The sequence below is a fragment of the Rhamphochromis sp. 'chilingali' genome (assembly GCF_963969265.1).
Source record: "Rhamphochromis sp. 'chilingali' genome assembly, chromosome: 12".
Lineage (NCBI taxonomy): Eukaryota > Metazoa > Chordata > Actinopteri > Cichliformes > Cichlidae > Rhamphochromis > Rhamphochromis sp. 'chilingali'.
This window is the reverse complement of record NC_137939.1, coordinates 18,833,500-18,849,952: the sequence shown is the minus strand read 5'-3', so window position 1 is coordinate 18,849,952 and position 16,453 is coordinate 18,833,500. Positions and strand designations below refer to the sequence as shown.

General features: G+C 41.5%; 1 protein-coding gene across 3 annotated transcripts in view; it reads left to right on the top strand.

Moving 5' to 3' along the window:
* The window catches only part of LOC308406966 (paired box protein Pax-7-like), a 142,780-nt gene extending 128,791 nt beyond the window's left edge, over positions 1–13,989 (top strand). For 2 of the 3 annotated variants that reach the window (XM_080898309.1, XM_080898308.1), the window contains exon 9: positions 3,522–4,964. In XM_080898309.1, the coding sequence (XP_080754435.1) occupies positions 3,522–3,637 (116 nt within the window). In that variant the 3' untranslated portion in view covers positions 3,638–4,964. Of the gene's footprint in view, positions 1–3,521; positions 4,965–13,527; positions 13,696–13,777 lie in introns of those variants that run through there. The other variant, XM_080898307.1, reaches the window with a different exon arrangement.
* The last annotated feature ends 2,464 nt before the right edge of the window (positions 13,990–16,453 follow it).

Here is a 16,453-nt window from a genome sequence, read left to right as displayed (position 1 = left end):
TGTGCACATGTATAAGATATCTTGAGTCTGAGTTCCTTTGCCTTCTACAATTTCTCTTCACAATCATGGTGATTTAAAAAATGAAGAAATGATAGGGGACAAGATTGCCTTCTAATTTGTGCTTAAGAGTTTAACCAAGCAGTTTTGGTACCTACATATAAACAAACAGCAAAGTGGAAAAAGAAAAGCTAAAATCAAAAATTCTGTTCGTCCTACACTCCAGTTCTCTTTATACTGAAAGATAAATACTCTACAACATTAGAGAGACATATGATCAGATAATCCCAAGATAGACCAGAAAGAACACCCTTTTAACAGTTTTTCAGGCTTTCTCATCAAACAATACACTCACTTGAAGTGCAGCCCTGGACAATGAAAAATGACAAAGCAGTACCCTGTGCAGTGAAATGCCACTGTTGTTCTTAGTCTCCTTCCTCAACGAGCTCAACAACTTTTATGCTCGTTTTGAGCGAGGGAACCCCACAACCACAACCAAAGCAGACGTGACGCCAGACCACCAACCTCTGACTCTCTCCCCCACCGATGTAGGAGCGGTGCTGAGCAGGATCAATGTCCACAAGGCTGCAGGTCCCGATGGCATCCCCGGGCGTGTTCTCAGAGCGTGTTCTGAGGAGCTTGCAGGAGTGCTAACAGACATATTCAACCTGTCCTTGGCCCACGCTGTGGTACCGGCCTGCTTCAAATCCACCTCCATCGTCCCGATACCCAAAAACTCCAACCCATCTTGCCTCAATGACTACCGCCCAGTAGCACTCACCCCCATCATCACTAAGTGCTTAGAGCAGCTGGTCCTAGCACACTTCAAATCCTGTCTCCCCCCCACCCTGGACCCCCACCAATTCGCATACCGCCAGAACAGGAGCACAGAGGATGCAGTCTCCATCGCACTGCACTCTGTCCTCTCACACCTGGACAACAACAACACCTACGCCAGAATGCTGTTTATAGACTTCAGTTCAGCATTCAATACAATCCACCCCTCACAACTCATCAGGAAACTGACAGACCTGGGCATCAGTTCCCTCATCTGCAAATGGTTACTGGACTTCCTGACCAACCGCCCCCAACATGTCCGGCTGGATAACCGCTGCTCATCTACCATCACAATGAACACCGGTGTACCACAAGGCTGTGTGATGAGCCCTTTCCTCTACTCCCTCTTCACCCACGACTGCAGACCTGCTGATGGTTCCAACACCATCATTAAGTTTGCAGATGACACCACGGTGATTGGCCTCATCAGTGACAACGATGAGGCCGCCTACAGGGAGGAGGTGGATCGTCTGGCTGAGTGGTGCGACACAAACAACCTGCTGCTTAACACCGAGAAGACCAAGGAGCTCATCGTGGACTACAGGAGGAATGCTGACCCACATCCACCCATCCACATTAAGGGGACGGCTGTGGAGCGTGTGAGCAGCTTCAAGTTCCTGGGAGTCCACATCTCCGAGGATCTCACCTGGACGACCAACTGCTCCAAGCTGGTCAAGAAGGCTCACCAGCGCCTCTTCTTCTTGAGGACTCTGAGGAAGAACCACCTGTCCTCAGACATCCTGGTGAACTTCTATCGCTGCACCATCGAGAGCATCCTGACCAACTGTATAACAGTCTGGTACGGGAACTGCTCTGCCTCGGACCGGAAGGCGTTGCAGAGGGTCGTGAAAACTGCCCAGCGCATCGCCGGAGCACCACTTCCTGCCATAAAAGACATCTACAGGAAGCGGTGTCTGAAAAGGGCTGGGAAAATCATCAAAGACCCCAGTCACCCATCACATGGACTCTTCACCCTCCTGCCCTCTGGGAGGCGCTACAGGAGCCTCCGGACTAAGACCACCAGGTACCGGAACAGCTTCTTCCCCACAGCTGTCAGACTCCTGAACTCTGCCTCCTGACATCTGACCCACGTTAACTCATGGACTGAACATACACACACACACACACACACACACACACACACACACACACACACACACACACACACACACACACACACACACACAATGGACAACTGTACCCTCAAACACACAATAATAACATGGAGTGAACCACCACTCACAACCACTAGCACTTTATATAGCCTCTGTAGAAATTATCCACACCCTCACTTACCTTAACTGCACTACTGTATAGCCCTGTGTAAACAATCATTCTGTACATACGATAATTTTTAACCCTACAACTGTTTACAACTTGCATAGTTCCCATTTCTGTATAGCTGTATATCTCAGATTCCTGTAAAGTTATTTATTTCATATTCTGTATAGTTTTTCATATTTATATCCTGTCCATATCCTGTACATAGCTTGTACTCACTACAGCCTGTACATACTTATAGTTATAGAATATTCACAACATACTTCATACCGTGTACATTATAACATAATAGACCCATTTCTGTAATATACTTACATATCTATATTATTGCTAATATATATTGTAATATATCTATATCACTAAGCACTTCTGGATGGATGCAAACTGCATTTCGTTGCCCTGTACCTGTGCATGTGCAATGACAATAAAGTTGAATTCTATTCTATTCTAATTCTATTCTATTCTAGTCATAACACATTGTCAGGAGGTGCTATCAAGAATGAGTACAAGGGGAAATGAACTGATCATTTAGGTTTGCAGGATAAATAGTAAACCATGAAATAACATGATTTACTCATAATGTAAAAGTAGTGTCATGGTTCTGGGTCATCCGACCCAGCATTTTGAGTTTCTTGGCTTCTGGTGATTGTTATATATTATGATGATGGTTTAAGGTTCATTAGTTAGTCTTTAGTTTATTCTGTGTTCCTGGGTGATTGACTATGTTTAGTTTCTTGTCTGTTAGGTTCCCCTTGTGTTTTGGTCTCTCGTGTCTGTCGTGTCATCTGTGTTTACGTGCCTTTCCCTGCATGTTTCCCAGGTCCCAGTAATGCCTTTGTGTTTTGTCTCCCTTTTCCCTTTACATTTTCCCTCCTTGTGTTTCATTCTGTCTCCCCTGTCTGTCATGTGCATTCATGTATGTTCTCCCCAGCCCGTCCTGTCTCTCTCTCCCCCTCAGTGTCTCGTCTTTCTTAATTACTTCCATGTTTCTCTCATTGTGTCACCTCCCTTTTTCTCCTCAGTCTGCCTTGTTCCCCTGTGTGTTCCTTCCTCTTATCCCTGTATCATGCCATGTATTTTGGTCTGCATCTTAGTGTTTCCGATTTTATTTTGACAGTCTTTTGTCTTGTGTTCAGCGTGTTCAGTTTTGCTTCCCCTGTTGTTATGTGTTCCCCTCTGTGTGTATTTAGCGTGTCAGATTCCCTCTGTTCATTGTCAAGTTGTCTGGTTGGGTTGTCTCACATTGTAATCCTTTTGTAAACCGTTTTGTTCTTATTCCTTTGTATTTGTATTAATTAGTTTTTGCCTTAGTGACTTTCAGTCCATTTACCATTTTATCAATTGCAAGCGGCAAGGATTCTAACAAATCTTCATTAACTCTCCATCCTGTCTTCTATTCTCCACAGCTGCTGTGGATTACCTGGCTAAGAACGTCAATCTCTCCAATCAGCGCAGAATGAAGCTGGCTGACCACTCAGCTGTACTGGGACTGCTGCAAGTTGAGACAGGCCAAGCATACTAGTACTTTCCTAACATATTTAAACAGCAGTACACCGGGTCACCAGCACAACCCACACTGCCTGCTACAACTCGCATATTCCAGAGAGCATTTGTGAGTGTGTGCCACAAACTGAGTACAAATGTGACTGCTATTTAGGTTTTTTTAAACATTATTTTATATTGGTGGGTGAAAGACTGAATGATGCAGTTTTGCAAGCTTTAAGTATTCTTCATGGAAACAACCAAACTAACAATGAGGAAGTGTTAGGAACATACTTTTTGCACCAAATTTCAGGTGTGTCAAACTTTTTAGATAACTAGAAATTTGTTATAAGCAATTAAATGTGAATTAAAAGATAATCTGAATGTAATCTTTGAAATAAAATAACTTTTGTATAACCAGAATCACAGTGAGGAAATAATATCCAGTTATTCTAATGTTACTTCTGGTTCTTTGCAAAATGTTCCAAGTGAAACAGAATCACTCTGCTCTTACTGCAGTAGTTCAACAAATAAAAAAAGGTTGAATTACAGTAAAAATGTGAATGCAGAGCACATTTTTAGGATGAATTTAAAAAAATTTAAAAATAAAATGAATTTATGGCAATGTTTCAATGAATTGTTAAAACATACTGATCTATTGCCTGTTTACATTTAGGAAAGAACCCTTTGAGTTACACACAACAGCTGAGTACCCTAAAAGTCCCTTGTAGTCTCTGTAAATCTTTGATTGATATGATTCTGGTTGTGTTGTCAGAAAACGTATAGACCATGAAAGCTACCTCGAGACTATGCATGCTGTATATCTGACCCAAACAGAATTTAAGCCACTGGATTCAACAAATATGTTGATTTTTCTCCTGTCTTAAAGAAAACACTCATCAAGAAAGATTGATCCTTGTTGACCCTTTTTATTTATTTTTAATTTCTTCCATGTGAAGCCTGGACGACTTCACCAATATTGGTGAAGTCGTCCAATGCCTACTCTAAGGAGTCCTTCTTGCTGAACAACAGAACATGGAAAAAAAAGATGAATAAGACAATAAAACAAAATGTCATAATTTGTGCATGTGTTAAGTTTGTGAAGAAGAATAACATTTCTGTAGCAGATCTATATCAGATAATTCCTCACGGGATGACTTATTCTGAGCTCTGTTCATAGCTGAATTCCAAGGACACCAAGGTCAAAACTGAGAGTCTAACATGTACTCTGATTAACTGCCATCATTCACATCTGCATCAATCACTAGTTTCTATATTTATTTATTTCTCTTCATTGTGGTTCCTTTAGTATCTACTCTGTTCATATTTATCATATAAACAAAAAATGATCTTTGTAGAACCATATCTGCAACTATATTTCTACTAATTAACATCTTTTAACAAATGCTTGTCTTCAATACATTTTTTGTAAAGTAGAACAGTGGACTGTAAATGATATCAAACAGACTGCTGATTTTAAATACTACAAAATGTTGCTGATCCAAGCAATTTAGCACTCAGAATTTAAAATTTTGTATTATAACACTAAGGATTTTGCCAATAAATATATATTTCTGTAATGTCACCCACCCATTCCCATGCCTAAAAAAAGAAAAGAAAATGCTACATAACCCCAAGTAAGTTAGATCTGATAAACCTAAAGATCCAAGTAGTTTAAATATTTTGATTAAGATGGTGCATACTTTATTTATCACAAATTCGTGACTTCACGTACCTTTTAACAGTAGTTTCTAACTCATAACTTATTTTTAATTAAGTTGGTGGTTAAATGGGATTATACTAATACAGTGGGGCAAAAAAGTATTCAGTCAGCCACCGATTGTGCAAGTTCCCCCACTTAAAATGATGACAGAGGTCAGTAACTTGCACCAGAGGTACACTTCAACTGTGAGAGACAGAATGTGGAAAAAAAAATCCATGAATTCACATGGTAGGATTTGTAAAGAATTTATTCGTAAATTAGGGTGGAAAATAAGTATTTGGTCACCTCAAACAAGGAAAATCTCTGGCTCTCACAGACCTGTAACGTCTTCTGTAAGAAGCTTTTCTGTCCCCCACTCGTTACCTGTATGAATGGCACCTGTTTGAACTCATCATCTGTATAAAAGACACCCGTCCACAGCCTCAAACAGTCAGACTCCAAACTCCGCCATGGCCAAGACCAAAGAGCTTTCGAAGGACACCAGGAAAAGTATTGTAGACCTGCACCAGACTGGGAAGAGTGAATCTACAATAGGCAAGCAGCTTGGTGTGAAAAAATCAACTGTGGGAGCAATCATCAGAAAATGGAAGACATACAAGACCACTGATAATCTCCCTCAATCTGGGGCTCCACGCAAGATCTCATCCCGTGGGGTCAAAATGATCATGAGAACGGTGAGCAAAGATCCCAGAACCACACGGGGGGACCTGGTGAATGACCTGCAGAGAGCTGGGACCAAAGTAATAAAAGTCACCATCAGTAACACACTACAACGGCAGGGAATCAAATCCCGCAGTGCCAGACGTGTTCCGCTGCTGAAGCCAGTGCATGTCCAGGCCCGTCTGAAGTTTGCCAGTGAGCACATGGATGATACAGCAGAGGATTGGGAGAATGTCATGTGGTCAGATGAAACCAAAGTAGAACTTTTTGGTATAAACTAAACTCGTCGTGTTTGGAGGAAGAAGAATACTGAGTTGCATCCCAAGAACACCATACCTACTGTGAAGCATGGGGGTGGAAACATCATGCTATGGGGCTGTTTTTCTGCCAAGGGGACAGGACTACTGATCCGTGTTAAGGACAGAATGAATGGGGCCATGTATCGTGAGATTTTGAGCCAAAACCTCCTTCCATCAGTGAGAACTTTGAAGATGAAACGAGGCTGGGTCTTCCAACATGACAATGATCCAAAACACACCGCCCGGGCAACAAAGGAGTGGCTCCGTTAGAAGTATTTGAAAGTCCTGGAGTGGCCTAGCCAGTCTCCAGACCTCAACCCCATAGAAAATCTGTGGCGGGAGTTGAAAGTCCGTGTTGCTCGGCGACAGCCCCAAAACATCACTGCTCTCGAGAAGATCTGCATGGAGGAATGGGCCAAAATACCAGCTACTGTGTGTGCAAACCTGGTAAAGACCTATAGTAAACGTTTGACCTCTGTTATTGCCAACAAAGGTTATGTTACAAAGTATTGAGTTGTATTTTTGTTATTGACCAAATACTTATTTTCCACCCTAATTTACGAATAAATTCTTTACAAATCCTACCATGTGAATTCATGGATTTTTTCTTCACATTCTGTCTCTCACAGTTGAAGTGTACCTCTGGTGCAAATTACTGACCTCTGTCATCATTTTAGGTGGGGGAACTTGCACAATCGGTGGCTGACTAAATACTTTTTTGCCCCACTGTATGACTTAAAAATAATAACTTTTTTGGTTACCTGAACTCAACACTCAACAGACACAGTTTAAAGTTTGCTTTCAAGGACAAAATTTTCCAGGAACAGATCCATGAAAATGAAAAACATCATCAAATTTAAATGGGACTGCACTGATCCTTAAGGTTAACTATTCTGAATTATTATCTGAATCTTTTCTGGGGGGTTTTGTTTGTTTGTTTGTTTGCTTTTTGTTGTTGTTGTTGTTGTTGTTGTTTTTTATTATTTTGTGGTGCTGTTGATGCCATTCCAGAGAGGTTTGGGCTTTCTGAAAAGGAACTGAGAAGTTTAAGTTTGATGATTTCATTTACATTCCAAGTGATTTGTTATGTCTCTGTACTCTATAGACGCTACATACTTTTATAATATTATTAAGCTGCATTGCCACAACAACCGTGAAAACCCCTTTTGGGTGATAACCTTCTAACTTGTGTCTATATAATATATATATATATATTTTTTTTCATTTTGTTTTTTTCACTGAAAGGAAACAAAGGACAACATTAAGGATCAATTGTAAAGATTTTGTTCAGCCTCACCATTGCCAAAAACCTTTTGGCCACTTTTCTACTTGTTTTATTTAGCTCTCAGTTTGGCATGTATGTCATCATGATATTATTTATTCCACATGTATAAAGTATTAGACTAGTGAGAAATTTGGCATTCACTGTCATTTACTCCTTTCAGCCTCTTGGTGTATGTAACAATTACGTAACTGTATGTTCATTAAAACACTTCGACCAAGACCACAGGGGTTGTGCTGACTGAAGTTGTTATTTGTTGGCAGTACAATTAAAGAGAATTTAAAATCTGAACAGCATTTATTAATTTTCCTTGAATTTGTACCTTATTTGGAGTAAGCACATACATTATAATCAATATACACTAACACTAATAAGAAAACAAACCAGGCAAAACTGGCCAGTAACTGAAACTCAAAGACACTCTTTTGCACTGACTATTCAAAAGTATGGTCAGTGTTGGGAAGGTTACTTTTAAAATGTATTCCACTACAGATTACAGAATACATGCTCCAGAATATATTTTGTAACGTATTCCGTTACATTACTCAATGAGAATAACGTTGTGCCGTTATGGGTGCTTGTCTGATGCAGGGGCGTTAACACCTTTCTTATATCACAACTCTGAAGATCGATGAACGTTGTTAACAGGTTTACTGACATTCAAAAGGGTGAAACTAAAAACAAGACAAACAATACAGTCATGATATACATATGTGCAGCATAATATGCACTTATATACCACATTGCTACTACATAGCATATGTCATATGTCTTATTATATAAACTTGTACTATCGATGCTATCCCAGATGACCTCCAAAATCGCGGCTAACTAGCTTAACAAAGGGACTAGCTTTACAGCCAAATATTGCATTAGCAGGCAACTTATTGCACAAAAGCAAAGTAAGAACTTATACTTTAAGTACATACACAGCAAATTCAAAAGTGTTAAATGTTTTGGTGTTAATAGTCTTCTTGCAAAAGTAGAGTTAATTTTACTCTAAGTAGAGTCACATTCTTTTAATGTAACTCTGAGGTGTAAAATGATAGTAGTTAAAATCGAGTGTTAAAAATGAGTGTTTCTCTGTCAAATCTGGAGGTGTTAAAATGGAAACATTAACTCTTGACCTCTTAACTCTGAACTCCTACAGGGGCTATGACACCAATAGAGTAAATTCACAGACTCCGCCCCCAGCACGGCTCCAATCGAAGCTGAAGTGAAGCCGTTTCAGAACATTTTGCTCTACATATTTGAGTTGTTTGCCATGCTTGGTAAGTCATTTTTTTTACTGTGCTGCAATTGTTTACTGGATTATTTGTGCCATTAATTAGTGTCAACTAATTTTTATTCAATCTCCGCACAGGATATGCTTGTGAAGATGGAATATGGGGGAGAGCAGAAGTGCGCTGAAGTTCCACAAAGGGATGAATGAAGGACATGCATATTGTATTGAAGAAATAAGTGATGAGAATGCTGTTATTTGCATTTACCATGTCAGACCTTTTGATAAACACAATTCTAATGAAAGTGAGAACATGTATACTGTTACATCTTTCAGAAAATGTTTTGAAATTGTGGTGCACAGTTCAGAATAAATGTTTTTCAAAAACCATTGCATCTTTTTAGTAAATGTTTATTTCCAAAATAAATTTCTAGAAGTTCAGAACAGTAAAATTCCCGCTTTTTAGAATGAATTAGAAGATAACTCTTACGTAGTTAAACTAAAATAATCTTTGAGAGTTAATATATAAACTCTTAAGACCAAGTGTTAAATTATCAACTCCAGACAGATTTGGTGTTTAACACTAAATCGGAGTTAACGTACCAACTCTCCAAAAAGAGTTAAATTAACACTTTCTGGTGTGGACCCATATAGACACTTTAATAGTGTTGAAATCAAATCTGACAGTGTTAATTTGGACATGCTGGATGCTGGATGCTGGACAATCCATTATTATTTTCTTCCTGCTCAATGAAGTTTTTTCAAAATAAAGCAGTTTCTAAAATGTATTGCTTGGAGCAACCACAGAGGGTGCTGTAAACACATAATGAATAACAAACTGAGTCAAAATGATATTTTAGTGATACAACATTTTACAACTTTTATTTATAACAGAACAAAGGTATTCTGAATACTTTGGATTACTGTTGTCATGCTTTTTACAACTACATTAATGTACTATTGCTGTGTGATTTATTACTATTTCTGAAGGCTACTCGCCATATCTATACCAACTATATTTTTAAATTTTAATATAAAATGAGTAACAGTGGGTTGACATTAGATAAGACTGCACTTTTTCCAGCGATTTGTTATAGAAAACTATTCCGCGTATATATAAAACAGGTACGCAGCTCCAAACCGTAGTAAAGAGACCTCTGGCTAGTACATTGGGTTCCGTGTCGGGCTCGTGGCCGAAAATTAGCTTTACTTTATTGCCTGGTTCAACTTTGCTAGTGAGAGACAGAGTGAGGTGTTGAAAGGCTGCTCCAACTGAACTTATTGTTTCGGAGGAAAACACAAACACAGTATACAGTCAAGTCTTAATAGCTTACTTACAACTGGGCTTGTCAGGCACTCTTATAGGCTGCAATGGTTATTATTATATTTACATGCTTCCATCTCCTGTTTCTGGTCAGTGACAACTTGTACTTGTAGACTCTCCTGGCGCTCACAGACACATAATGGGTATGGCAGTCCATTCTCCCTGCAGCACAGACTACACTGCCCATGAGGCTACATTCTTTAGGGCTATGCCTGTAACACTCTGCCTATTGCCTTCATTTTAAATAATTTTTTGAAAAATAATTTTTAAAAATATTTCTTCACTTCAAGCGATGTGGCATCATGGCAAGTAGAGGTGACATGGGCCGCGAGATTGAGACACAGACATTAGAGCCTCTTAATGCGTGTTTTGTTTAGGTTTCTACCCGCGTGGAATTACCAAAAATAGAGAGGGCATAGCTTAACATATGAAACAGGAAAAAGCTGCTGTGTAATCCTTTTATTTTAACAAAGTAACTGTATTCTGAATACCACCTTTTAAAACGATAACTGTAATGGAATACAGTTACTCATATTTTGTATTTTAAATACGTAATGCTTGTACATGTATTCCGTTACTTCCCAACACTGAGCATGGTAATGTATACCGCTTGTCACAAAAGTAAGAAGAGACCTACTTCATAACTCAAGGATTTAACCTGTTATTATGACTTAACATGCTGCAGGTTCTAATCATGTCATCACCTATCTATGCCAGATCATTTAGCCAAAGTTCTATGGTCATTTCTTTGGTTTTGAGGGGGGGGGGGGGTTTGTAGTTTATTTAACTTTTTAGAACATTTTATACAAAAGGATGAACAGACAAACAGAAAACACAATGAAACAAGGAGGAGATCAGTTTGAGAACAGAAAAAGAAACAAAATACCTCAGCGCATACAAAAAGCACATGGCTATCAATACACCACAGAAACACGAGACAAGCAACAGGGGCGGGTAAAGGGTAATAGAGAGCTGGTGTAGACATCGCATCCGGTCCTGCAGCATGTCTGCGCTGGTCCAGTCGACCGCCATCTTCCCCGGGAGGGGACAAGCATTGAAGGCGTTTGGAAAGGGAGGGGGGATGAGTGTGTATCAGTTTTTGTGTATGCGTGTGTGTCCAGAGTTCAGCTGAGACAGTGTCCTTCGCCCTGCCAGGCTAAGTAAACAGTCTTCCAGCCAACCCAGGTGGCCTTGCATAGGGGAGGAACAGTCTAAGCACAGTCTGTTATCAGGGTGTTTTTGTTCAGCTCCAGCCTTGAGATCATAGCTGGCGCCGAAGTGGTAGCCGCATGAAGCGATGGTGGTTTTTACTTTAGTGCGAACAACTCATGTGAATTTCAAAGCTGTTCTAACAGTCCGACACTGGTCTCTCAATCTCCTGTTGGAGAGATGTGAGCATCTCCATGATGTTATCAAACTTACGCTCCGTGATGTTGTCCTTCTTGTGCTCAAAGAGCAGATTCTGAGAACTCACGACCGCAGTGAGCTTCTCCAAGATGTAATCAATTTTCGCTCAGAGGTCTTATTCTGAGTGCTTCTCCAAGGTGTAATCAAATTTTCGCTCAGAGATCTTATTCTGAGTGTTCACAGCAGCCGTAAGCTTCTCCAAGATCTTATCTGTGCTGCGCTCAATGAGCCCATTTTGAGAACTCACCACTCGTCCCATCGATTCAATCCCTGCAGGCAGCCTTGTGGGGTTTTAAACAGCCGATTCCGCTTTCTTTAATCTTCGATAAGCCAGGGCCAAGCCAGGGCCAAGCCAGCTCCGATCAGCAAGAACCCTGTTATCATGGCTCCGAATAGCTAGATATCTTCAACACTCAGGCTCACCCGAGCCCAGACTTCTCGTTGAGAAAAGGGTGTCAATTGCATTCAGGGACCAGTTGATCAAATCCATAATTCCTCTTTAGGTTTTAGAGAACAGACTGTGAGAGAGTGTTCCAGGGAAAAGTAATACAAAATACACAAGACTGGAAAAGGACACAAGAGGCTAAGCAGGGAAGATAAGGGAGGAGAGGAGAAAAGTGCAACCGACTTCGCCAAGAACCAGAGAGAAAAAGAAAATGTATACAAACAAGAGAAAGGCACACAGAGAACAAGTTGCTTGGAGCAAAGAAAAGACATAAAAACATCTCAGAAGTGCTTTTTATGTATTTATTTGTGCAGGTCGTCAGTATTCCCATGTTTAGGCTGCTGCAGACGTTGGTTATGCAGCAGCCCCAACATCTTGTCAACAGGAAAGGTTTATACCTTTTATATTAGATTATTGATATTGTAATAAGAGGGTTACCTGTTCATTTGTTTTTATTGATAATCATGGCTCGGTGTTGCTTTTGCACATATAGCCTTTAGAACAACGACGAAACCCATATCACCCAATTGAAGCACTTCGCTCTCGCACTGCAGGCTCCTAGAGTATTTAAAAGTAGAATGAGAGGGCCCTCTTCTCTGGAACCAGCTTCGAGTTTGGATTCGGGGAGACAGACACTATCTCTACTTTTAAGATTAGGCTTAAAACATTCATTTTTGCTAAAGCATATAGTTAGGGCTGGACCAGGTGACCCTGAGTCCTCCCTTAGTTATGCTGCAATAGACGTAGGCTGCCCGGGGATTCCCATGATTGCATTGAGTTTTTCCTTTCCAGTAACCTTTCTCACTCACTATGTGTTAATACACCTCTCTGCATTGAATCGTACCTGTTATTAATCTCTGTATCTCTTCCACAGCATGTCTTTATCCTGTTTTCCTTCTCTCACCCCAACTGGTCGCAGCAGATGGCCACCCCCCCTGAGCCTGGTTCTGCCGGAGGTTTCTTCCTATTAAAAGGGAGTTTTTCCATCCCAGCCTGGGATGGTCAATTTAGTAAAGTAAATCCGTTGGGCATCTTTCTTTGCCTTTAGACAATAATTCTGATGGCAAAAAAGCCAAACGGGGCAGGCAAAAGAAAAAATAAATAAATAAAAGGGAGTTTTTCCTTCTCAGTGTCACCAAAGTGCTTGCTCATGGGGGGTCAAATGATTGTTGGGTTTTTCTCTGTATCTATTATTATAGGATATACTGTACAATATAAAGCGACTGTTGTTGTGATTTGGCGCTATATAAATAAAATTGAACTGAATTGAAACACAGGGTTGAACATTATATCACCATGTTTGGTCCCCCGGTGTTTGCACAGGCGTGCCTCCTCAACCCTACGAAATTGTCGTGGTCTGGGTGGTTTTCCACAGCATCGGCTCCTCCCCACTGGGTGGAGTCTTTGTTGTTCCTCACCTGATGGCAATCGTACCAGCAGTATTTATGACCGGCGCACTCAACTGGTCTTCGCCAGATTATCTGCCAACTTTAGTCAGTTCTCGGCCTCATGTCCGTTCCTTGGTGACTCATCGTGTGTATTAACCGTATCTCTGTTTTTCTCGTCAGCCTCTGAAACCCACCTACCAAGTTCTCCTGGATACCAGTTTGCTGCCGCCGGTAATCCCTCTCCGTTTTGGAACTGCCATTCTCTCCTGCCTGCCTCCCTGCATTGCATACAGCACCCACCTGGACCTCTCCTGCCTCCCCCCTCCACGCAACCCCACCTGCAAGCTTGTAAGACAGCTCAGTGTACTATCCTTAGATTCACTCGCAACCCTCTGTGGGATTCCCCTGACTGCTCTCTCCTCTGTTTCAGTGCCCTGGCCCGCCACAGTTTCCCCTGCCCAGTACCTGCACCCAGTTATCCCTGCCATCTAGTTATCATCACAGTATTTTCTCTCGCCTCAGACATCTAGTTTATGTTCATTGATTCTAGTCTGCACTTTCTGTTAGCCTCTGAGCATTGTAAAATAAAATCTCTTTTCGTTACACCTCACCCCTGGCCTCCGGTTTTGAATCTGCACTTGAGTCCATCCCATTTCCACAGGCCACTGCGCCATGACAGAAATTCCCCATCGCTTGGGAAAAGTTTGCAACCATGGAGCGCCTCGGCATCGTACAGCGCTCGAATAGTGCCTGGGCCTCTCCGCTACACATGGTGCCCAAATCAGACGGTTGATGGTGGCCGTGCAGAGATTTTCGCAGTTTGAATAATGTCACAGGTGATATGTAGGGCTTTCAATGATTTTGTCCTATCATTGCCAATACCCAGGGGATACCATACCCTGCATTTACGGACTTCCTAAGATCCACAAAGAAGGTGTCCCACTCAGACCCATTGTTAGAGGCATAAACTCAGCCACTTACAACATTTCGAAACACCTTGCTACCATTCTAGCACCTCTTGTGGGGAACACCCCACATCACATCAAGAACACCACTGACTTCACCGACAAGGTCCAGAAGCTTACTCTGGATCCAGATGAAACTATGGTGTCCTTTGATGTCTCTTCACTTGCATGCCTACCACGGAGGCAGTGGAGACTGTCAGAAAATGACTACAAGAAGACAGCTCCTTGGAAGATAGAACCAACTTCACTCCCAATCAGATTTGCACACTGTTAGACCTCTGCCTTACCACCACATATTTCATATACAATGGGGGTTTCTACAGACAAAAACATGGATGTGCCATGGGCTCCCCGGTGTCACCTATTGTAGCCAACATTCACATGGAGGAAGTGGAAAGAAAGACCCTTGGCTCTTTTAAAGGGAGAGTACCTAGCCACTGGTACAGATATGTAGACAACACCTGGGTCAAAATCAAAACATAAGAAGTGGAATCCTTCACTGCTCACATTAACGCTGTGGATAAAAACATCAAGTTCACCAGGGAAGACACAAAGGATAACTGTTTGCCATTCCTGGACTGTGCCGTGTGCATTGAAGAGAATGGAAACCTCAACCTCTTTGACTCCCACCACCTTCTGGAACACAAACTTGGAGTAATAAGGACCTTACAACACTGGGCAGAAACTGTTCCCTCTAAGTCTGAAGGGAAAAAGAAGGAACACACACATGTAAAGAAAGCTCTTAAAACATGCGGTTTTCCTAATTGGTGTTTCATCAAGTCAGCAAGTCAGCAAAGATGCACAGAAAAGAAGACCAAACACCAGCTAAGGGGGATAAGAAAGACAAATGCAACAACATCCTCTATGTAGCTGGTATATCGGAAAAACTCAGGAGAGTCTTCTCCAAGCACAACATCCCAGTTTACTTCAGACCCAGCAACACACTCAGACAAAAACTGGTTCATCCAAAAGACAAAACGCCTAAACACAAACTTAACAATATAGTGTATGCTGTACAGTGTAGCGAGGAATTCCCAGACCTCTACATTGGAGAGACCAAACAGCCACTTCATAAACGTATGGCACAACATAGAAGAGCCACCTCCACGGGACAAGACTCAGCTGTTCATCTGCATCTAAAGGACAAAGGTCACTCTTTTGAGGATGCAAGTGTTCACATTTTGAACAGAGAAGACAGATGGTTCGAAAGAGGATTGAATGAAGCCATCTATGTCCACTGTGAATGGCCATCTTTGAACAGAGGTGGTGGTTTACGACACCAGCTGTCTGCCATCCGCAATCTAGTTTTGAAATCCCTTCTCAGGCGCCTTAACGCCCACTCGCATCCTGGGCCATCTAACCTCAGGAAATCACATGATAGGTTGGGGCTAGGTTACACAATGAACTCACCTGAAACCTTGGCTGATTGTGACCTACACCCATTTTCACACTTTAGCTCGTGTGTTTAGGTAGAGGATCAATAGGGGGTCCTTTGTCCCTCTTGAAGGGACACTCCCTTAGGGCTTAAATCTGGGACTCTCCACAATTTGACCCTAGAACTGAAACATCTTCAAATAACTTAAAGAAGTCCAGATGCTTTTCTTTCCAAGCTCCTCCCTAGAACTAACACGAGGAATTTTGCTACTGCTGTGTCAAAAGTGAAAAGGGAGGTTGACCCTGCATTGAGGTGAGAACGAGGTTCAGATGTAGCAAAAGTCTACTTGTTTTGTGGAGCTGGGCATATGCTAAATCTGTGTCCTTCATTTGAAGGAACATTGCACAGTGAAAGATTTTCCTTTTTGAAAGAGAATGGGGTGTATTTTATAGCTGTATGAAGCAAGGACTGTAGGAAATGTGTCGTGTAATCAGAAACACCCATGTCCGCCCCAAGAAGGGAGAAAGTTTTTCAGTTCAAACTAAAGGAGAAGGAGAACCATCACATGAACATGAAGGGTCTCTGTATTCTGTTCAAAGCAGTGGTGTTACTGGGGTCAGTGAGCAAAACAGTGCTCTCTCCATAATCCCAGTGAGTGAAGTCCAAGAAAGGCCCCCAGTAACTGATAACATATACTTTTCTGGATCCTGGGAGTTCAGCATCATTTTGAAGGAAAACTGGCATTCTCTTATGTACAATGGGTCAA